The sequence below is a fragment of the Drosophila arizonae genome, chromosome 2 (genome assembly GCF_054131065.1).
Source record: "Drosophila arizonae isolate 15081-1271.41 chromosome 2, UAZ_ARI_1.0, whole genome shotgun sequence".
Classification (NCBI taxonomy): domain Eukaryota; kingdom Metazoa; phylum Arthropoda; class Insecta; order Diptera; family Drosophilidae; genus Drosophila; species Drosophila arizonae.
Genome location: NC_142922.1, coordinates 275,576 through 298,482, shown reverse-complemented (window position 1 = coordinate 298,482; position 22,907 = coordinate 275,576). Strand labels below are relative to the sequence as shown.

At 41.8% G+C, this 22,907-nt stretch overlaps 4 protein-coding genes across 4 annotated transcripts; 2 read left to right on the top strand and 2 right to left on the bottom strand.

Annotated features, from left to right (window-relative positions):
• The first annotated feature begins 1,524 nt into the window (after positions 1–1,524).
• Positions 1,525–11,199, top strand: e (nonribosomal peptide synthetase ebony). The gene is made up of 7 exons (XM_089467256.1): positions 1,525–1,992; positions 7,993–9,105; positions 9,171–9,338; positions 9,397–10,168; positions 10,228–10,318; positions 10,382–10,557; positions 10,623–11,199. Exons 2-7 carry the CDS (start codon positions 8,001–8,003, stop codon positions 10,948–10,950), a joined length of 2,640 nt encoding a protein of 879 aa, XP_089323382.1. The 5' UTR covers positions 1,525–1,992; positions 7,993–8,000; the 3' UTR covers positions 10,951–11,199.
• A 279-nt stretch (positions 11,200–11,478) lies between these two features.
• Nelf-A (Negative elongation factor A) lies at positions 11,479–17,689 on the bottom strand. Its single transcript, XM_018000193.2, has 7 exons — positions 17,264–17,689; positions 16,204–16,458; positions 14,662–16,128; positions 13,462–14,598; positions 12,741–13,157; positions 12,518–12,673; positions 11,479–12,454 (listed from the first exon to the last, which is right to left on the bottom strand). Exons 1-7 carry the CDS (start codon positions 17,471–17,473, stop codon positions 12,323–12,325), a joined length of 3,774 nt encoding a protein of 1,257 aa, XP_017855682.1. The 5' UTR covers positions 17,474–17,689; the 3' UTR covers positions 11,479–12,322.
• A 47-nt stretch (positions 17,690–17,736) lies between these two features.
• On the top strand, positions 17,737–18,661 carry LOC108608694 (ATP synthase subunit C lysine N-methyltransferase). The gene is made up of 2 exons (XM_018000195.2): positions 17,737–18,245; positions 18,307–18,661. The coding sequence occupies exons 1-2, from the start codon at positions 17,978–17,980 to the stop codon at positions 18,654–18,656; spliced, it is 618 nt and encodes a 205-aa protein (XP_017855684.1). The 5' UTR covers positions 17,737–17,977; the 3' UTR covers positions 18,657–18,661.
• On the bottom strand, positions 18,657–22,382 carry Oga (O-GlcNAcase). Its single transcript, XM_018000194.2, has 6 exons — positions 22,015–22,382; positions 21,176–21,935; positions 20,451–21,114; positions 20,304–20,389; positions 19,824–20,245; positions 18,657–19,769 (listed from the first exon to the last, which is right to left on the bottom strand). Exons 1-6 carry the CDS (start codon positions 22,265–22,267, stop codon positions 18,952–18,954), a joined length of 3,003 nt encoding a protein of 1,000 aa, XP_017855683.1. The 5' UTR covers positions 22,268–22,382; the 3' UTR covers positions 18,657–18,951.
• Positions 22,383–22,907: the final 525 nt, after the last annotated feature.

Here is a 22,907-nt window from a genome sequence, read left to right as displayed (position 1 = left end):
TGTGTAACATGGTAATTAGATAACAATATCAATCGATCAATAATAATTTCATTTAATTAAATCATATTCAACAGCACTACGATCGTAACGGACCAACCTGCAGATATTCTGTGCCAACTTCAGAAATTCAATCTGCCTGAGTTTGTGATCAAATTAACGCAGAATACGTCGTCGGAATATGTGTATAATATATATACATAAGATTTAACTTATCAAGAATAATAATATAATATGTATATACATATATCCGAAACGAATCGCATCAAATCAAAGCACATCAGATCAATCTCGGATAACTAATGAATCAAGAGTCTATGCAAATGCAACACACATATTTATAGTTATTCGTTTGTCTTCGATTGGATTTTCTTGAATATGGATGTATTTATTATATATACATATACATGTATTATTTATAGATTTATAATGTGCCATACATATGCATATGCCATAATTTATGATCTATGTGAAGTCAGCTCATTTGATGCGGCATCTAATTTTTCACACTATTCTCACATGTAATAATGCACCGAATAATAAGAGATCCGGACATAAGGTCAACTGGTGTAGGAATATGTTTAAAACATTCACCTAATCCATGTTAATACTACGATATTCTACTATATTATCTGAACGGCAACTACTTACAAATACGAACTGCAAATTGCAAGCATCGTAAATGAAAATTCCCCCAGAAAGGCGCGCGCCGACAATTCCAGTTCACAATTTGAAATTTCATTCAATATTCGAATGGAATTCAAGATGTCAATACCCTGGCAGCTATCGTACAGAGCGAAGGAATGATGAGCAAGGAAGTACTTAAGAATTTATTATTATTATTATTACTATGTACATTTATTATCGTATATTTCATACGTTCCTAGATCAAAATTGATTGGTGACAAGGACTATCCTATCCTATTAACACAAATGCTCCAAGAGTCTGAGTCTGTTATTTCCGTAGACTCTAGGGTATCTGCCAGCTAAGCACAACCCCATAGAACATCTGACTTGTTTTTAATTGGCGATCAACAATTTCACAAATGCTAGAACCAATAAGTAGTTTCTTTGAATTGGATACCCTATGTTGTTTTCGTACTTTTTATTTGCCATAAATATTATGCGTCATATTTCGCGGCTTTGCCTCCAAGGGATTTCCAAGCTTTCTAACAAATCAATCTAGCCATATCAAGTACACTTATTTGCGTCTGTGTGTGTGTCTGTGTGCGTGTGTACTAAATTAGCGTTTTTCATTGCCAGGAATTCACTCGTTTCATTTCCTACGTCACTGAACTCGACTCAATTAAGCGAAACTAACGTAAAAAGGCGTTTCAGCTGTAACAAAAATCAAAACAAACAAACAAACAAAACACACAACCACAGACACATCAGTATATATATATGTATATATGCACACCCTCGTTTATATACGAGTATATACGAATGCATATACATTTATATTTAGTATACGATCTGCGAAAGGCAACTGCAGGTGCTCGAAGAGCAGGAACTGGTTTTAGTTTCAGCCGAGCCAACGAGCAAGAGCAAAGCCAGCATCGGCGTCAACGACGGCGACGACGCTAGCGCCGACTGCGCTGCTGATTGCATACTCGATTCTGCGGCATATAAAAGTTAAGCGAGCGCTGTTATTCTGATTAGTCTGCAAACGCCGCTTTCGAGTTCCGTAGTACGTTGAAATCGAAAAAGAAAAAAACCCAAGTTTATCTTTTGGGCTGCCTTTAAAAGCATAGTGAATCGCATGTGCAGTGTGAGCCAAGTGCTGGAAACCCCCCCCCAAAAAAAAAAAAAACAAAACAAAAAACAAATTATTAAAGATCAAAAATTTTAAATTACAAACAAACGTATTGCAAATTTTTGGAAAAAACTAACTCGGAAAATTGAAGCGTGCTAAGAATTAATAGAAAACGGAACCATCGACAACAAGAGAAAAACTTGAATACAATAAACAATCATAAATTTGAGTAACTAAAAGTACGTATACGTAATATTTAATAAAGCCCAACATGATGGGCAACAGCTCATCAAATTAGCCAAGCCCCTAATACCCTCGCTGATCGCTGACTGCCGCCAATCTCATTTAGCTATTTAAAAAATAATAATTAAGCTCGCCATAAGTGAAATTCAAATTGCACAGCTCTACTACGAGATACTCATTAGAAACGTCTAAAAAAATCAAAATTTATAAGCCATGAAAATTTAATTAAATGAATTACACGGACCATATTGATCTTAACAGAAAGAATTTATAGAGGTGCTTATATTCATAAAGTGTAATTTTACAAAATATAAGTGACCAATATTCATCGAAAATCGATTCAAATTTCAAACATTTTCTTGAGTAACGGGTCCCGAAATGCCATTAAATATACAAAGAACGCAAGCCAAGTATTTTCAATTTGCATATTTGGTTCATTGCACTAGCTCAACAAACGATTAGGTAATATAAAGTCGCAATTAAATATTCGTGAGATCAGGTTATTTATTCTGATTTGAAAATTCTAAACGAATTGATATAGCAACTAATTTTCGACTAAGCGTAACGGACTCTATTGATTTTAGTTCGATGCAATAAAAGCCAAAAAGTATTTAAAATTTTAATTATTATTATTATTATTAATGCAATTTCTATGACTAGGTAACTCGAACTGAGGCGAAAATTGAGGAACTGCATGCCAGAAAGTGTTTCGTAATTGACTGAGTATAAAAGGAAAGTCGACTGACGACAATGCAGGGTATATAAGCGCATTCTTTTCAAAATGCTTGTGTCAAATGCAAAAGGCAAACACAACTCGAGGCGAGGCCTACGGAAAATAAACTTCAATTAACAATTTGCTGGCAACCGTTGCAGTTGAATGCAATGCCAACATGTCATGAAAAGTTAATAGCTAAAAGATAGCTGAGACCAAATTTGTCTAAACGAACATTAAATACCTTTCAGACATATGGGCGAAATTTCTTTGAAGCCCCAACTGAATCCCCGAAGCACAAATTAACACGTTCGCTATTAGGCCATTAACATTTATTATGTACACACTCGAATTGTGACAAAATCATAGTGCCCTGAAAAAGGGTATCCGCTGTGTACTAATAACAAATTCAATCAGAGCATTAGAAACTTAAGTGGAATGGCCAAACGAGTTGCAACAACTTTTGGCAGCACTTCTACGACTGGTCTGCATGCTCAGCATGCAAACAATTAGGAAAACGGCTTTGTCGAATTAGACAGCGATCGGTATTATGATTTATGTTATCCGCGCAATTGACATTTAATTTGTGTCAAGCGATCGCTCGTCCGACGCCGCGTATACATAATCAGCGTACTTTGTTCGCCTGCTTTGATGGCTTTTTAATTGCATTCGAGCTGTGCGCACTGCAAATTAAAATTGAGTCATTTGCAGTCGACCATTAATTGTGAAAAATTAATATATGCTTAAGTCTTGCATTGATATTAGTCTTAAATAAGATCTACCCAGTTGGACACTTGCTTAGGAGGGGCTTTTGCTTCTGCTGTAATGAACTTGCGAAACGATTTGTTAGTTTTTTTAATGATGTCTGTATCGACTGTCTATCTGTCTGACCGTTGAAAAACATTTTTTTTTTTTTTTTTTTCAAATTTAGAATGCATTTTTTAAGCATTATCTCAGCCAAGACAGATACCAAATGTTTCAGACTACATAAACATAAACATTTGAATGCTGGCTGAGATGAATGCTTGTGCGACCTTCTTAAAAATGTTTCCAAGAGTGTTAAGCTGATAACTCCTCATAAATGTGCTTTGACCATGAACATGTATTGAGCAGTCGTTCTTATTTGTTAGATCGCATTTGTATGCTGAAAATCTCAGCACGTATTTGTCACACAGTCACTCACACACGCTCACTCAATTGTTGGTTGTCATTCAATTGACTCACAATCGGAAATTCTAAAAAAAAAAAAGAAAAAAAAACCCACAATGTGAGAGGGTCGCTTCTCGTGATGGTGGTTAAGCAGACCTAGGTCAGGCGAGGCAGTGCACCCTGCCAGGCCGCAAATTGGACACTTTTTACTCAATTAAGCAAATCAACAGTCGCAGCAGCAACAAGAGCCGATACAAACAATGATATGATTTTGGTTACGATTGCGATTACGAGATATGGCTGCAGATCGGGCGGCTTAATTAGTTTGACTCGAATTAACCATACAACGGAAACCAAATTCAGACCAGAATTTGGTGACCTTATCCAATGTTGTTGATCCACAGAAAAGCTGCCCAGTCACCTAGCGCCTTAGCCAAGTATCAATTCTGTTGGCAATTATGTAAATTACAAATTACAAATTACATGGCACGCTGATAATTATGGAACGATTTTCCAAAAGCCTCAAAGAAATCACAAAAGAGCAAAAAAGAATATAATGAAAACAATCAAAGTTAAATGCAACCTTGGGCGGAAAATTATAAAGCTTAACTTCTAAGTAATATACACACATACATATGTACATATAAGCAATATTAGACGATATACGATGTCTATCTAAACGCTGCTTGATCGTTGGATCGGGCAGCACAAAGCTGCACAGAATAGAGCATTAATAGCTTTATGGCAATTGCTGGGTTTCACCTCATCAACAGAAGCAGCGATGCGATGCGGTACATTAAATCGATGATGTGAAAAGCCACCAGCAGCTACCAACTAATCACAAATCATGTCAAGACAGACGGCCTGATGCCCTGTAATCTCTACCATAAATTGCAGCTTGTGCCTCAAAATGTGAAACTGATATACTGATATACTTTCCAAACACAAAGAATATGATTCATCTCGTGCATTACTGATGCATAGGAAAGTGATAAGAACTGCTACTAGCTGGAGGCTCAGCACCGCACACATAGTTTAAGAAATATGCTCCTCTGTTTAGATGTAAAACAGTTGAAAAGAACTTGTACTCAAGAATGCAAGCGATCTACTCCGACCACAACAATGGACAATGGACAAAGATGCGGATAGAGAGATAACAGCACGGCATTGTATGCAGATATACGTACATATGAATACACACACACACACGGCCATGCACAATGTACAAGTTTAAAGTTTTCATTCAGCTTGCGCATGTGTGTGCATGCCCAGCTAATTGGGCGCACACGGCATACGTAATGCGCGCTTGGGAAATGAGTTTTGCCTCTTGCCATATTACTTATACGTCCCATACAACGACTGTGGACAGCGCCTAAAGCTGTCGAAAAATGTATGCCAAGCCGCCTAGCCAAACGACTCGACCAAACGCCTCGCATAAAGCTATGCCAAGCATTTGGCAAAAAACAAAAATAAAATAAAACCAGTAAGAACGTTGCAGTCGGGCGATACCGACTGCGGAATACTCATTCACATCCCATCAACAATTTAGTAGTTAACTTTCGCTCTGATACTGTAGAATATACAGGTTTTTCCGATTTGCCACGCTCCTACTGGGCGTAGACACCTCATTTTTGGTCAGTTTTTAGAACGAGATAACGGTACCCTAACTTCAAAGTTTGAATGCCTACCCTCAAGATAAGTGAAAATTACAGGGTATTTTTCGATATGCCACGCCTCTAAAGAGGCGTAAAAATTATTTTTTTGGGAATCGATAGAGGAGGCTACCAGTAACTCAACTATCCAAATTTGAAGCTTCTATCTATTATACTTTAGGAGATATAAACTTTTACGGTTTGCCACGCCCCCTGTGAGCGGACATATATCCGACAAAGCTTTTTGGTCTTGAGTGATCAGCCCGAGTATATATATGAAATTTGAGGTTTCTGGCATCAATATATCTTCAGGTCCGATTTGCCACGCCCCTAATGGGTGTAGACTTACAATTTTGTCTTTAGACTTTATAGAATCATAACATTAGCTGACATGCGAAATTTCAGTGTTCTAGGTTTACAACTTTAGGAGATACAGTTTTATCCGATTTGCCACGCCCCCGACGGGCGGAGATATATCCGCCATGGCTCCTACATACCAAATTTCAGCTTTCTAGCTCTTTAACTAACATGATTTCCGGCATATCGGAAAATGCATTTTCCGATTTGCCACGCCCCTAGTGGGCGGATCGGGAAAATTGTAACACTTTATACATGGGAGATATACACAAGTAGGTGTTCCAAATTTCAGTCTCTAGCTTCAATAGCGCCGAAATAGATTGCGTTCATACGGACAGACGGACAGACGGACGGACGGAGAGACGGACAGACGACGGACAGCAAGACGGACATTGCACAAAACCAATATACTGATTCACTTTCGTGAACGAGTATAAAAAATAAAAAAATAAAATATAATTACAGAAATGTTTCACAATCGCGTGTGGAACTTGTTTAGAACGAAGCGATTGGCCGCGTTTTCTTTGCACTTGTCAGCTGGGCCCGACTGAAAATCATGGACCTATTAACGGAATAAATAATTCATAATGCACTTGTACCAAAGGCAGACGACACCCAGTGCGAAGAGTTTTGTTTCCTGGACTTGGATCGTAGTCGGAATTGGATTGTAGCCAGGGACTGTGGCAATGCCAATGTAATTGAGCGACATATTTCATAAAACAAGACAAGACTCGGCAGTTAATCTGCTTTAATGAGTCGTTTGTTGGTTTAGTAGTTCGTTTAAAATTGAAATGTGGCGAGACTAAGGACAAGTTGACGGGTAATTGCCTTTATAGCGCAAACTATTTCCACTTTATGCATGACATTGGAGCCAGAGAATTGTAGAATCAGAGAATCGGCAAATCGGATGGTTGTACACAACCAGAAGTTGTTTGCTCAATGACACTCTGTTGGATTAAATGACATAATAAAGCGAAGCTTAAAGACCTCCGGCAGTAACCAAGACCGTCTGCTAAATGAGATTTAATAATTCCACTTGGAATTGGAACTATTCATTTAATTTATCACACGCTCAGTCTTTCCGTACTTCACGAGATTCCTGGGTAAGAGCACTCTGCTTTAGCTCATAGTAAATGATCGGTAAATTTCCTGAAAGCGACCATAAAAGTCTCTTATTTCAGATCAGAACTCACTTTAAATTCAGATTCAGAATACTAAAATGCTATTAAGTCCAATAACGTAAATGAAAATATATGCCTTGTATGAATATTTAGCTCATAAACGCTGCATCTATTAAATCTAGATTTTATCGGTATGCAAATGGCTCTAATAGATTTCAGTCGAATCCAGCTGCATTTGTTAAGCTTATACAAGCACTTAAGAGTTCTGTTTGCTCATGGCGCTATTGCTGCACGTCATAAACAACAAAATGCAAATATTATATTTTAAATACTATTCCTTAACCGTTAAACATGAAAATACGTTAATTACTATCTAGGTGAGCTGTGAATTCCTGGAAGAAGAAAGGAACTTCAAATAGAACTGATCCTCGTATGAACAGTAATAGGATAATGAGAGAATATAACTATAATCGAATATATGTAGTATATATATAGTTTATGATTGTGGCTTAGCTGTGGCTTATGCTGTACATCGGAAGCTGCCGACCTAGTTAGTATTCACAGTAAGCATACGATTGTCACTAAACAGCTCGAACTCGTATTTTATGGCAGCTGGAGATAAGGAACTTATCTAAATCTATTTGTTTTACTGTTAATTAGTTTATAATTGACTTCACTCGTAGTAAATTGAATTCGATGTCCAGCACTCAATTAAAACGGTTGTAAGATACATTAAATGCCTGCACACAGTCAATTATAGCTGAGTATAGATGAAAATCCAATAGTTACAATCATACAGATACAGACGATGATAGCAATTAGTTCCCTCGAATATAAAAAAACATATTTTTAAATATTTCAAAAAGTTTTGTGCTGGGTCATTTGTGTAGTCATTCCTAGCTAGTAGTCGAGTTGAATGTACGCTGTCTTTTCAGCCTATTCTTATGCATATAGTAAATTCTATAAATTTTAGTCACCTAATTGTTGTCTCTTTTTTATAAGCAGCTATCGATATGGGTTCGCTTCCACAGCTATCGATTGTGAAGGGCCAGCAGCAGGATTACGTGCCCCGAGCTCTGCATCGCATCTTCGAAGAGCAGCAACTGCGTCATGCCGATAAGGTGGCGCTCATATATCACCAGGGACAGGGTCAGTCCCTGGCACCCAGCCAGAGCAGCTATCGTCAGATGAACGAGCGTGCGAATCGTGCCGCACGCCTACTCGTCGAGGAAGCCCACGGACGTTTCCTGCAGCCAAACAGCGATGGTGACTTCATTGTGGCCGTTTGTATGCAGCCATCGGAGGCACTGGTCACCACATTACTAGCCATTTGGAAGGCGGGCGGTGCCTATCTGCCCATCGATCCGAGCTTCCCGGCTAATCGTGTCCATCACATATTGCTAGAGGCTAGACCGATTCTAGTACTACGTGATGATGACATCGATGCTCAGCGTTTCCAAGGCACGCCCACGCTATCGTTGACTGAACTGTATGCGAAGTCGTTACAACTAAGCGGCGGCAATCTGCTCTCGGAGGAGATGTTGCGCGGTGGGAACGAGCACATTGCCATCGTGCTGTATACCTCGGGCAGCACAGGTGTGCCCAAAGGCGTGCGTCTGCCCCATGAGAATATATTGAATCGCTTGCAGTGGCAGTGGGCCACCTTTCCTTACACGGCCAATGAGCAGGTAGGCGTGTTTAAGACAGCGCTCACCTTTGTCGACTCCATTGCGGAGCTATGGGGTCCTCTTATGTGTGGCTTGGCCATTCTAGTAGTGCCCAAAGCAGTCACCAAAGATCCTCACCGGCTTGTATCACTTCTTGAGAAGTATAAAATTCGTCGTCTAGTTCTGGTGCCCACTTTGTTGCGTTCCCTGCTCATGTACCTGAAGATGGAGGGTGGTGGTGCGGCTCAGAAATTGCTATACAATCTGCAGATTTGGGTCTGTTCAGGTGAGCCATTGGCCGTGCCGTTAGCCAGCAGCTTCTTCGACTACTTTGATGAGGGAGTGCACAGACTGTACAACTTCTACGGCTCCACCGAGGTGATGGGCGATGTGACCTACTTCGCCTGCGAGAGCAAGAAGCAGCTTAGCATGTACGACAATGTGCCCATAGGTGAGCTCTCCACTCTCTTTCTGTCCTCTTACTTTTTCTGTGCTTATGTATCTATATTTCCCCAGGCGTACCCGTATCAAACACTGTTATCTATCTGCTGGATGCGGACTATCGTCCGGTCAAAAATGGAGAAATAGGCGAAATCTTTGCTTCAGGTTTGAATCTGGCTGCGGGTTATGTGAATGGTCGTGATCCGGAACGCTTCCTCGAGAATCCGTTAGCTGTGGAGAAGAGTAAGTGGGACATTTGAAACATCCTGCTGAATGAATTTCTAATCAATCAGCTTTACAGAATATGCGCGTCTGTATCGTACCGGTGATTATGGCTCGCTGAAGAATGGGAATATCATGTATGAAGGACGCACTGACTCGCAAGTGAAGATACGCGGGCATCGGGTCGATTTGTCTGAGGTGGAGAAGATCGTGGCCGAGCTGCCACTGGTAGAGAAGGCCATAGTACTTTGCTATCGGGCCGGACATGTGGATCAGGCCATCCTCGCCTTTGTCAAGCTGCGCGATGATTCACCTGTGGTCACTGAGATGCAACTGGAAGGCAGGCTCAAGGATAAGTTGGCTGATTATATGACACCACAGGTGATCATATTGGAGCATGTGCCGCTCTTGGTCAATGGCAAGGTGGATCGCCAGGCCCTGCTCAAAACCTATGAGACGGCCAACAATAACGAAGGCGATTCGAGCATCGTACTCGACTTTGACTACAGCCAGGTGCCCGAGGAGCTGAAATTGACGGCACGTGACCTATTCGAGACGGTGGGCGGTGTCATTGGACGCTCTACACGAGCAAGTCTTTCGCCTCGTAGCAACTTCTACGAGCTGGGTGGCAATTCACTCAACTCCATCTTTACCGTCACCCTACTGAGGGAGAAAGGCTACAACATTGGTATCTCCGAGTTCATAGCGGCGAAAAATCTGGGAGAGATTATCGAAAAGATGGCTAGCAACCATGATTCAGTACAACTGGAAGAGGAGACGCTCAATGCATGCCCGCACCTTAAAATGGAAGCGGTACCTCTCAAACTAGAGCATCGTCAGGCTGTGATTGAGTGAGTAGTTCAATTGAGTTCATTTAATATGCCATAATTTCTAATCCTTGCCTCTGCAGCATAATCGTATCCAGTTTTTACAACAAGGCAGATTTGGAACAGTGGCTGAAGCCTGGTGTTTTGCGCACAGATTACAGTGATTTGCTTAATGTAAGTGGAGAGCAATTCACAATAGCAATAGCTTTAGTAATTTATCCATTAATTTTGTTGCAGGAAATTTGGACCGTTCTAGTGGAGAGGGAACTCAGCTTTGTGGTATACGATCGAAATACTGAACGCATCATCGGCACCGCTCTTAACTTTGACGCGCGCGCCGAGCCTGAGGTGGACATAAAGTCCGAGCTGATCATTATTTTTGAGTTTCTAGAGTTCTGTGAAGGACCCATACGGTACGTCACTTGGTTGGCTTCCACTACATTTACCTCAAAGCCAACATCTTGATTTATGTTTTTAGAGACAATTATTTGCCCAAGGGCTTGAATCAGATATTACACTCATTCATGATGGGCACCGCCGAACATCTTAATCCTCGCGAGAATATTGCTTGCATGCACTTCATGGAGTACGAGGTGCTAAACGTGGCACGCAATAAAAAATTCGCCGGCATCTTCACCACCAATACTAGCCCTCTGACGCAACAGCTGGCCGATGTCTACCATTACAAGACGTTGCTCAATTATCAGGTCAACGAGTATGTCAGCTCTAATGGCAGTCGGCCTTTTCGGGATGCACCAGACGAACAGCGCGCCATCGTCCACTGGAAGGAGGTGGCCAGCAAGTAGAATGTATCCATAGGTTCCATTAGTACAATCGAATTTAAGGCGCACCTATGTATGTTATATGTAACTCGTAGCATGTAGTATATTTATATATATGTATATATACATATATATAATATAGTCTCTAATATATTGCATATAGATTTACCTTCTAGTATTAGCCAAAGGCATTGTCCAATCAAAATTGATCAATTTATGTTGACTAATTGTAAGCTTTCAATGCAATTAAACGAAAACAACGAAGTATTCAAATTCACGTTTCTTTTATTATTGATGATTAGGCGACCAAGTAATAGTAAGAGCTGGTAAGTTGGAGATATTAGAGAATCGTCCTAAATATTTATGAAGCTTGCTTGAGTGACAAAAAGGTAAAATTGAATTCCCAGAGGACCCAGAATCGAGATCTTTAAATTAATGCTGTATCCGAACCGAAGTCACATTTACAATAACAGTTGAGTTGCAAAGTATTGAGTTAAAAGGAGGCTGCAATATTAAGCTATTCCTGCCACCTTTCATTTAAACAAGTATTGGTTTAAACATTAAAGCCATAAATATGGTTGGTTTATTTTAGACTATTACACATTTCTCAAGATTAATATTAAATTTTTGCTGCGGTTGCTTCGCTATAATTTTCATTTTTTTTTTTTTTATTTTTTTTTTTAATTTAATTTTACATACACTTATAATATTCATATTTTAGATTTTGTTTATAATTTTGTAATGTTAAGGTGACCGTTGCATTTCATCGCGTGGCTCCAAATAAGTATTATTATGCTTCTTGCTAAATTAATTATACAGTTGTCTTTACTCGAGAACTAATTACATAATGCTAATTATGCATATTTATATTTATATAACATATATATAATTTGTGTAAATACATATATATCTTGTATATATTTGCATATAAATGACCACATACGTGAATATATATGTGGGTGTGTGTTAATGTATGATTATTTGCATTTCCCATTCAATTCATCTCTCTATCGCTAGTCAAGCGTGCTAATCATAATAAAGTATATACTTGGGTGTATGTAATGTTTATGTGTTGCCGTGTGTATGGGTGTGTGTTTGTGGCATCATTACTAAACGTTTAAAGCGCTAGCATATATACTACATACATATATACTAAGAACTGTACAACTACTAATTTACGTTAATTGTTTTATAGTTCATTTATTTCCATCGTGGAAAGCGGATTTTAATAATATAAAGGGGATGGGAGAACTGGTTAGTAGCCTAATTAGCGGATAAGCCTAGCTGTTGGCCATGCAGAACGACATGGACGCACAGAACAAGCCCAGTAGCAAACAAGTGAAGTCTAGGGCATACGCATAGGCTACTTGCGTACTATGCGTATAACCCTTGTGGACTATGAGGCACCAGTCTGATCCACCAGCCTGTAGTTCTGGAATGTCTTCCACTCGCCCGTATTGTAGTCCAAGCGAATATGTGATTCCACCTGACACAACGCCGTATTGCCATCTTCCTGTTGCACTTTTTCCTAAACAATTAGATTTAGTATTTAGCATATGTTCAAATTGATAAACAAAAAAATAAAACATACTTCAGTTTCTCCCAACTTTATGACCAATACATTCTCGGAATTGGGTCGCGGATTCTCGCGCAACCCAGCCATAAAGCCCAAGATGAGCGCCTTATCAGGACGAGAAACGCGATTCGCTTTGCGGAACATTTCATGAGCCTTGTGAACGTGCTCATTCTGAACAAAAAATAAATAAATAATGAGATTTATGTTGCTTGTTTAGCAAGTAGGTATTAGGACTTACTGATAACGAGAGGCCACGTCGCTGTGGCGCCTGTTGTGCCGCCGGCGCTGTCGTCTGCTGCTGCTGTGGCTGCTGCTGAGTAACCTGCACCTGCACGGTGCGCGGTATGGTCGCATTGTTCCCTGGTGTGCTCGTCGAGGTGACCAAACACTGCTGCAGGGCTGGCTTATGCTGCACCAATATCTGTTGCTGCTGTTGTGCCTGTTGCTGCTGCTGCTGGCGCGGCTGCTGTTGCGGCGCCGATGCAGCCGGCGATTGCGTTATAATCGTACGCTGCGTGCTGCTCGGCGCTGCCTGCACCTGCACCAGCTGCGGCTGTTGCCCAGGACGCTGAATCAATGTCAGGCCCTGCGGCAGCGTGGTCAACCCGCCGCCTACATTGGTCATGACAGGCCGAATTATCGTCTGCTGTGAGGACTAAAACGCCATTTAAAATTAATAAAATTAGGTAAAGTTATATATATCCAGTTATATATATATAATCCATAATCATTGCACGATTGTAAAACTAACTTCACTATTGGATTAGCTTACATCGAAGCAGATGGACAGACGAACGAGTATTGTACACAAATGAAAAGAAAAAACCAAGCCAAGATTAAAAAATTGCACAGAATATATGGCAACATATTAACTCTTTGATCAAATCAAAGCCGTTCTCTATCTGTCTTCCTTCCTTAACAAACACCCCCGTCAAAACAGTCGAAACAGTTCCACTTACATTGCCAATTACACTCGTGGGCGTCTGTTGCTGGACGATGACGTGCTGGCCTCCAATGGGGTTGGTTGGTATTAAGGTAGGCATCAACTGCTTGCCAGGCTGCACGCTCTGCTGCTGTGATTGCTGTAACGTATGTGGCTGTATGCTCGTTGACGTCGTCGTCTTCACCAGGCTGGGCGGACCGGCCGCCGTGCTTGTCATAAGGGTGGCCCCAGCACTGAGTCCGGATAAGCCGCCTACATTGCTAATAGGTATCTGGTACATGTCGCCGCCAATGTTGCGCAATATGACGCCCTTTTGGGTGAGTATGATCGTCTTGCTTTTAGCCGCCGTCGGTGAGACATTTAGTGTGCCACCCGCTATGGCACCACCAGGTTGCATTAGCACCTGGGATAGCTTTGGCTGTTGTGTGGCAGTCGTGTTGGACACAATCGTGTGCTGCGGGTGCGGCAGTGGCTGCTGTTGCTGCAACTGCGCCTGCAAATGCTGCTGTTGCGCCGCCTGCGAAGCGGGCTGTATGGTGACGGGACGATTCGGTAGCTGTACATTTTGTATATTAAGCGTTTGCTGGCCAGCAGCCACGGCTGCCGTCGTAGCCACCAACGGTGGCGGATTAGTAGATACTAACGTTGTAGCTTGTTGATGCTGTCGCAGCGGTGTCATGACCACTCCCGTGGTGCCCGTGGTCTTCAGCAGTATTTTCGTTGGCGTCTGACCACTGCCGCCCGCTGCTGTTTGGTACAGTGTCGTTGTCTGCGGACGCGTCTGTGTGAAGGAAGTAAGCGTCGGTAATGCAGGCTGTTGCTGCTGTTGCGGCTGTGGTGCAGCTAGAATGTACTGCGTGGTTTGTGGCTGTGACGTATTAACGACCACTTGTTGCTGCTGCAATTGTTGTTGATGCTGCTGAGAAGCAGCTGCCGCTACGCTGGATGTGGCACCTTGTTGCTGTTGTTGTTGTTGTTGCTGCTGTAGCTGCTGAGCACGCTTAGCCGGCTGAATTATGGTTTGCGAGATAATAACCGGCCCACTATTTGCTGCCGTCTTTAGCTGACTCAGCGGCATGGTCTTAATAGCTTGCGATGGTATTGTGGTGGTAGTGCTGCCAATGCCACTGGTGCTGGCTGCCAACTGCGGTTTCTAAAATGTAAATAAAATATATAATTAGGTAAAATCTATTATTTATATATAAAAGCCACCTACCGCTCGTTGAGCACTGGGCGTAGAAGCCAATATGACGGGCGTGGAGCTGTTAATCAGGATGGGCTGCTGCTGCTGCTGTGCTGCGGCAGCTCCTGATGCTGCCTGACTTCCACTGCTGCCTGCACCGCTTCCTGCTGCAACCTTGGCCTTTGCCGATGTTATCTTTACCGAAATGTTGTTCGGCAGATTGGCCAGCGGACTGGTCGCTTGCCGCAATTGTTGCGGCGTTAATATGGTGGTGGTTGTGGTGGTGTTGCTGCTGGCACTGCTGCTGCTTCCGCTGGGAGTAGCTGATGCTCGCGACAAGGGCTTTATATCCAACTTTTCCATTTTGATAGTTGTGTTGCCGACGGTTGTTGTTGCCGTTGTAGCTGCTGTTGTTGTCGCTAAAGTGTTGCTGTTATTGAGGCGTTTCTGTTGCTGCGGCGTGCTGCGTATGAGTAAATGCGGAGCACGCTGCACTGGCTGCTGCTGCTGTATTATGATTCGCTGCGTGGTCGCCGCTGTCAGCTGCGTCTTAGCCGTTGTTGGAGTAGTCGCGATAGTAGGCTCTATTTTCTCCAGCTTAATGCTGGCCGGCACAATGATCTCCTCGCTCTTGATCTCAATCTCCTGCTTGATGCGTTTCGGCGTCTGATGGTAGCTGTTATTATTATTGTTGTTGTTGTTATTGTTATTATTCGCCTTAGCCGCCGACTTGTTAGCTCTTGCTTTACTCTCTGTCTTGCGATTGGGCGTAGTCGGCGCCGCCGCTGTATTAGTTTGAGCGAATTGTAGAGTAGCTGCTGCATATTCTGGTGTGCTCGGCGTATCTGGTTGCATCGTCTTTGTAGCTAGCTCTGGAGCTTTGAACTCCTGCTCATCCTGCTGCTCATCTATGCTGCCACTGCTTTGGTTCAGCTGTGGCTCCAATTTGATTTCAAAGCTGTTATTTGCTGATGTGGTTGGCGTAGTTGGTGTCTCTCCTCCGATAACGTTATTAGCTGCAGACTCTGCAGGTGGACTATCGCTGTTGTTGTTTGTGTTTGCTGCTGCTTGAGCAGCAGCCGCTGCGGCAGCCTGTTGTTTCTGTTCCTGCTTTTTCTGTTGCTCCTCCAACTGCTGTTCGCGCTTGCGCTTCTTGGCGGCAGCATAGCCCAGTGGCTGTTCAGTGAATTCGAGTATTTTAATGCCTCCATCCTTGCGTCCAGCAGGTGTGCGACTCAGATTGGGCCGTTGCGCATTACCCGGCACACTGGGCGAACGAAAGCCTGTGGTGGGCATACGCGATGGTATGCCTTTCAGCGGCGTTGTGTCCGTCATTTTCCGTGGCATACCACGCGAGCGCAATGGAATCGTAGGTGCCGACGACTTCTTTAGCGAGGATTGCGCGTCGGCCGACTTGTGCAACAGCTCTGTGCGCAACTGAGCACTTTTTGGTTTGCGCTTCAGCGTGAAATGCTTAACGGGCACCGGCTGTTGGCCAACCTGTTGAAATAATAAACAATATATTATGGATACTCTGCATACATAAGCAAAAAATCAAGTGATCTGCCTACTTACCACCGAGACCAGTGCGTTCTTGTTTAGGTATTGACATTCAAGCGGCAACATCCCCAGATCCGAATGCTTGGTAACCAATTTGCGAAGATCGTTGACCATGTCGGTGAATATAGGTCGCGTATCCTCATAATCGGAGATTTCTGTATTTAGCGAACTAGTCGCCGGAAATGTTTTCATTGTCTCTGCCAGCATGGATACCCATAACTCGGAGTCTAGGCCGGCGACTTCTATGACCTCCTCTAATTCGCTCTTCCACTGTAAATTTAATTTGGACAAGTTAATTACACACTTAATTTCTCTCACAGCAATGAACTAGATGCATCTTTCATTGTTTTTTAACAACAACTTGACGACCAATATCTTGATAACAGCATTCTTATTGAATTTTGTAATTTTAGTTTCAATTCAATTCCATAATTCGTTTATAAAATGTTCTAAGCGTTAAATGATTAATATATTTTTATCTATAGTTCAGCAACAACATACATATACTTAAAATCTTTCAAACGAAATAATAAATTCCTCACTAAATCCATACGATTTATATATACAATTAAACTATCCCAAATTTTGTAGGCTTTTGGAATAATAAATTTCCGTCTTGAAATATAAATATCAAATAACAGTAAATGACGACACATATTCAACAGATTTGTGTTCACCACCCTTGGCGCCCATAAATACAATCACACGCATACACAAATACCATTACTGAACATAAAATCACAAACCCACGCACACACACATGTATAAATACATCGATCGCGCAGAAGTGGCGGGAAATATTTCATTTCGCTGATAGGCAGCATATAAACACCTAACACTTGTACGCATGCAATTAAGCAAATAAATTAGATACTCAAGTTAAACGATACGTTTCACATTTTTATTTTACGTTAATTATCAGATTTATTTGCACTTAAGGGTTCTCAGTACTACAAACTCTTCATCAACACAGCATGTGTAAGTGCGCGCGCGTCTTTGTCTGTGTGCGTGAGTATGTATGCGTGTCCATGCTGGTGTACTTTTTTCCACTTTGTATGACACCAACGAGATTTACCTCTTCAACCAGTCGACGCGGTATGTGCAGAAAACTGAGCAGCAATTTTAATTTAACCTGCGTCTGCAAGTCGGGAAAACATTCTTTGATGTTGCGCAAAACTTCTTTGTTTAATTGCGAGCATATTGAACCATTTATCCAAGAATCATTTGATGTGCCCAGTTTATTATGCAGCCACAGTGATGTGTCGCTGTCCCTTACGTTCGCCATTTTTACGTTTACGCGTAAACACACACGGCGCACATAAAATTTAGCACGTCCGACGGTCGATCACCTTATTGCAGCGCAATTTTCAATGAATATTCGTTTTATATTTTAGTTTTGACGAAAATAACACACACACACGAAATGCCCGTGGAAAATTGTAATAGGAAGCTACGACTGAAAAAAGTGTTGCCACAAGATATAGATAAGTGTGTACTCATGATGCGTAGCGCGTAAATTGTCGACACAACTCTGATCTATACGAGAAGCCTGTCAGCCCTGGCAATGTCGATAAAATGTTAGTGATAATTTGTTGATGAACGCAATTTTGTTTCACAATTATATTTATAAATTGGTGTAATGTTAACAGCTGAGAATATTTACTTCGCAATTAAAATTTCAAATTGGTTTAATTTATTTTGATTTGTATGTCAACCCTGAGCGCTTGTAATCAGCTGTTTTTTGTTGTTGCCAGCTTTGCAAGATCCGCCTATTTAAAATTGATTTACAATGGAAATTCTAAATGAAAACGTGCACAAATCAGTTAAAAAACAGAGTATTTCAACGGGGGGTAAACTCCTGATAGGCCTTACTGGTGGTATAGGAATTGGACTGTCCATTGTGTGTGCCTCATTTGTGGCGCCCGCTTTTCGCAAGTTCTGTTTGCCCTTTGTGCCAGCGACAACGGAACAAATACAAAATGTTTTACGTTTCCTACCTAGGAATGCCAATGGCAAGCTGCTGGATATTGGCTCAGGAGATGGACGCATCGTTGTGGGTGAGCTAAATTTGAATAGTGATTTACGCACCGATGTAAACAGTTATGTAATCTCCTCCAGCTGCGGCTCAACATGCCCAAGGATTGAAAGCAGATGGCGTGGAGTTAAATCCATGGTTGATCTACTATTCCCGGTTGGCTGCAATTCGTCATGGTGTTGGCCAGCAAACTAGCTTCTTTCGCCGCGATCTGTGGAAGTTCAACATCAAAGATTACAACTATGTGATAATCTTTGGAGTGGAGCAAATGATGCAGGATCTAGAACACAAATTGATTTCAGAATGTCCACACAATGCGAAGATTATAGCGTGTCGTTTTCCACTTCCACAGCTGCAGCCGACTCGTGTCATCGAGGAGGGGGTCAACACGGTTTGGTTCTACGACCTTAACAAGCAGAATAAACTAAGTTGATTTTATTTGTTTATTTTGTCAATTTTTATTGCGTATACTTAAATTAAATGCTAGAGAATGGAGCAGTCGGCATACGCATGAATCGATCTCCAATTGGTTAAATACTAGGATTGTGTAAGAAGAGGTTTCACGAGAGTACAAAAAGGTAAATAGATTAAGAACGATTAATGCACATACAAAGTCAATTAAATAAAATCTTAAACATGTACTTAGGAAACCACATGGACCAGATGTAGAAGAAGCAATATCAATGATGAAGGTAGTGTTCAAGTAGCCAAGAGCTCAGTCTTGCCTGCTAGAAACGTCGCCCCAAATATATGTTCTTCTTGCCATCATCGCGGTAGATCTCAATGAATCCAATTTTTGTGTAGAAATTTAACTGCTCTCTATCGTGCTCCGGCACTCGGGCGTGTACGCCAAAGCAGCCGTTGGCACGGAGCGCGGCTAGCAATACGGTCAGCATACGCTTAGTAATTCCATTATCATGCTGCTCCGCCTCCCGCAAGGTGGCTGTGCATATTACAGCTGGAAATGAGGCACACACTTCAGGTGGACAAGCCTCATCCACCTTGCTGTGCACGCTTTCAACAAAGCGCGCAATAACCTTTTGAGACTTGCTACTGCTGCCATTACCTATAACATCTAGCAAATCTTTGGGATACTTTTCACGCAGCTCTGTAAACCAACAAATTTCCGTGTTCCGCATAAAGACATTAACATCCAGGGCAGCACACGCATAGCCAACAATCGAGTCACTCTTATCGTAGGCTACCAAGCACAATTCCGGATGTAGAACTAAATGTGCGCCCACCAATACATCTGCCACAATGTCGACCAACTGCGCGGGCATCAATATCTCGTCTCCATCCGGCTCGCTTTGCCATTGCAAATAAGTACGTGTACAGATCCTATTAACGTCCGATTCATCCGAGCTCTGATATGGTCTTAAGAGGTAATAATTGGCCGTTGGCTGTTCGGGCAACTTGTATACGAACAAATCATTGCCGGAATCGACGGGCATCAATCGCTGCAAGTCCGCTGTAAGGCCACCGCGAAATACCCAAGGCTCCTGCTCACCAGACATGAAGGCCTCCTTCCAGCCTTTACTGAACCCTGAAACCCAAGAAAGATGGTTTATATATGCAAAGAGAATATGATCTTACTCACATGTGTAGCTGCCTTCCGTGTAAGTGGCCATGTTCGGTGGAAATTTACCCAAGGCCAGCCACTTGACATAGCCATTGAGCAGCGAGACCGCACCAGAAATATCCCATACATACGAATACAAGTCATGGCAGATCTCCTTATTCTCACAGTAGGCAATTTTGAGTAGCAGTTCCTGGACACCGCCACATATTTTTCCGAAGAGTTCGGCACGTTGCAACCATTCGCTAACCTCTGGCTTGACGGCCTTTGTCGCATCTGGATCAACGATACGATCCTGGAGCAGCACATTTGCATTGACTTTAAGCCATTGGAATTCGGTTAGCAGCTTCAGGCCACGACTGCCATGCTCAAAGGGTAAAAAGAATAGATCACAGAGAAAGTTTAAATCATCTAAAGTTATCTTTTTTCGATCCGCAGTCGTTCTACAAAAGAATGAATATATGTGAAAATGTTGTAGCTAAAATTAGCTAGAGACCTTACTTGACTAATAAATCTTCGAATTCTCCCGGCTCCTGCATTTCGGCACTAGATTGTGGTGAAGATGAAGGGCTTTCTACGTTCATGCTCTACAAAAAAAACCAATGTAATTTGGTGTAAAATATTGGTTTGGTATTACAGTTCACCTACATTCATATCATTGGCAGATTCCTCCATGATTACGTCATCGGTTACCAACTTACTGGCCTCCTTTGGCGAAATTTGCGAGTTGACGCTGCTGCTGCACTCCATCGGTTCGTTGATGCCTGGGCTCAAACTTTGCTCGTCCAGCATCGGGTCCACACTCAAATTAACAACCTGTTCCCGCTTTTCCACTGTTTCATCCTTATTGGTTTCTACTAGAGGCTCGAAAATCTCACAGGTCAACTTGATAGTCTCCTCAACGCTCTTAGTTTCCATTATGGGGGCTGGCACAATCGATATGGGTATCTTCTTAGGCAGTTCAATATTGGATGCAACGGTTGTAGGTATGGGATTTATAATCTCATCATTGGTTACAACTTTTGTTGGTGATACTAAAGAGTTCATCACCGGATTGGAAATTGGAGTCAGAGTGGAGCTCACTGTGCTGCACACATCCGCTAGAGCCTGAAGCTGGGTGGTATTCACCTCGGGCACTGTGCGGGAATTTGTAGATGTTGTTGTTGTTGTCGTGAGTGTCATGCAGGTATTGATAGAGGGTATTATAGGTATTATGGGCATAACCATCTCAACTTGCGGCTGAGGCTTAGCAATCGGTCCCCAGGCTTCCTTCTCCACAAAGAACTCCGGCAACCAATCATTGATGGCGTTTCTATGGGGTTAAACATAATCATGAGCTACTAAACATTATGTAGTTACAAAAGTTGCATTACTTAAGAGCCAAGCGCGGGTGGTATACGTTCTTTGACAGACACTCCACTGGTAAATCGTCTTCATTTTCAGTCTCCAGCTTTATATCAGCGCTCAATGAGCTATTCATCTTTGAGTCCATGCTGCAGCGCGACCAGAAGGCCAACGTATGCACTGCTATGAAATTTCCATAGAACTCGCAATTGGGATTAGTCATAATACCTCGCAAATAAGGAATAAGCTCTGGCGAACGACCGGTGTATGGGCCTAGGAAGACACGTTTTTGGTCGTAATCGTTCGCATGCAGATTATCCCAAATGACAGGCGGACGCCGCAGTACCTCGGTTATCTCCCGTATCGACTCAATCGTAATAACCTTTGATATCACCTTGTCGCCCGTCCAGAGAATATCAATCTCATTGTTAAGCTTAGAGCCGAGCGTATTCAAGTATTCCGAATCGACAACAGTGGGCACGGCACGCGATGCACAATACTGAGTCGGGCAGAAAAGGAATTTGGGGCTACCTAAATGCGTGAATATCTCATTGGTCACCGAGACCTGAGCATTGGCGAACGTCTGGAATACCTCTTTATCAGCTTTGGACAGCTCTGATTCAATGTCATCGAAGAGAAGAGCATAGCCATCACAGCCAAACTGTGATACCTGATCTAGCTTGCGCTTCAACGTCGCAATTTCTTTCTGGCTGCTGTACGTCATATCCAAACCCGGCGATAAAGCGTAGTAGAACACAATACCCGCTTCCCTAGCAGCTGTAATCAGACCTAATATATAAAATAAATAATACATTTGTCTTTGAATAACAAGCCGCAAGCAATTGTTGGAAATAGCGCAAATAAATACTTGATAGATGATCAGCCTCTTCGACGGTGTAGAGCTCACGCCAGTACGCACGATGCTTATAATCATCTTTCGGTGCGTACATATACGAGTCCATTCCCAGCTTTTTTAATTTGCGAAACAAATCTTTTCGTTGTTCGGTCGTCCATGGTCGGCCGTAAAATCCTTCGATTACACCGCAAATGAATTGACGTTGTAGATTTTCAGTTGCATGTCCTAAAGTTTCACATTTTTCTCTCATGTGACCGTCTTCCATTTTCACAGAATCAGGATAGATGGCGAGCTAAGTGATTATTAATTTCAGATCACAATCGCTAATGCGGCAAACGTATTGGTGGCCATTAATCAGTGTGACCGAATCTCGCATATGCAAATATTCTATCAAATAGAGAAGCTTCGATTAATAATTTCCGTCGATAAGTAAGCAATCGAAAAATTATTTTTGTTTTTAACCGTTAGATTCAGAAATATAAATTTTTCTATATATGTATGTAAACGTATATACACGTAGCACCATTATGAACTCATTTTAAGTATGATTAGTATTAAGCGCTCAATAATTTTGAAGCCATTTTGGAGTTTCAAAATATTTTACTTGAAAGACTCAAGCAAGTATCAAAAGATGGTTATGCTAAGAAATTAATACCCGGCTGAGGTACATACGGAATAGGTTTAAAATAAATGATAGGGCTTCTTGCTAAGATAAATTTAAAAAAATACAAGGATATGTGAATGTTCTTTTTTCTAGAAAAAATTTTGGCCACGGCTTTTTAACAATAGCTGACAGTATTTTTAAATTTATATTAAATATATAGGTGATAATGAATGTTATTTGTTAAACAAAATCTGAATAAAGAAATTTTTAATTTTTTGTTACTATTTTCGAGGATATTAAA

Bases quoted from the DNA above. Each gene is read 5' to 3' on its own strand.
- LOC108608694 (XM_018000195.2), top strand. From the start codon at position 17,978: ATGGAAATTCTAAATGAAAACGTGCACAAATCAGTTAAAAAACAGAGT. The intron at 18,246-18,306 runs GTGAGCTAAATT...AATCTCCTCCAG, and splicing joins AGATGGACGCATCGTTGTGG to CTGCGGCTCAACATGCCCAA.
- e (XM_089467256.1), top strand. From the start codon at position 8,001: ATGGGTTCGCTTCCACAGCTATCGATTGTGAAGGGCCAGCAGCAGGAT. The intron at 9,106-9,170 runs GTGAGCTCTCCA...ATATTTCCCCAG, and splicing joins GTACGACAATGTGCCCATAG to GCGTACCCGTATCAAACACT. The intron at 10,169-10,227 runs GTGAGTAGTTCA...TTGCCTCTGCAG, and splicing joins CATCGTCAGGCTGTGATTGA to CATAATCGTATCCAGTTTTT.
- Oga (XM_018000194.2), bottom strand. From the start codon at position 22,267: ATGGAAGACGGTCACATGAGAGAAAAATGTGAAACTTTAGGACATGCA. The intron at 20,390-20,450 runs GTAGGTGAACTG...TTTTTTTTGTAG, and splicing joins AATCTGCCAATGATATGAAT to AGCATGAACGTAGAAAGCCC. The intron at 19,770-19,823 runs GTGAGTAAGATC...CTTGGGTTTCAG, and splicing joins CACGGAAGGCAGCTACACAT to GGTTCAGTAAAGGCTGGAAG.
- Nelf-A (XM_018000193.2), bottom strand. From the start codon at position 17,473: ATGGCGAACGTAAGGGACAGCGACACATCACTGTGGCTGCATAATAAA. The intron at 16,459-17,263 runs GTAAATCTCGTT...TTAAATTTACAG, and splicing joins CGCGTCGACTGGTTGAAGAG to TGGAAGAGCGAATTAGAGGA. The intron at 16,129-16,203 runs GTAAGTAGGCAG...TTATTTCAACAG, and splicing joins AGAACGCACTGGTCTCGGTG to GTTGGCCAACAGCCGGTGCC.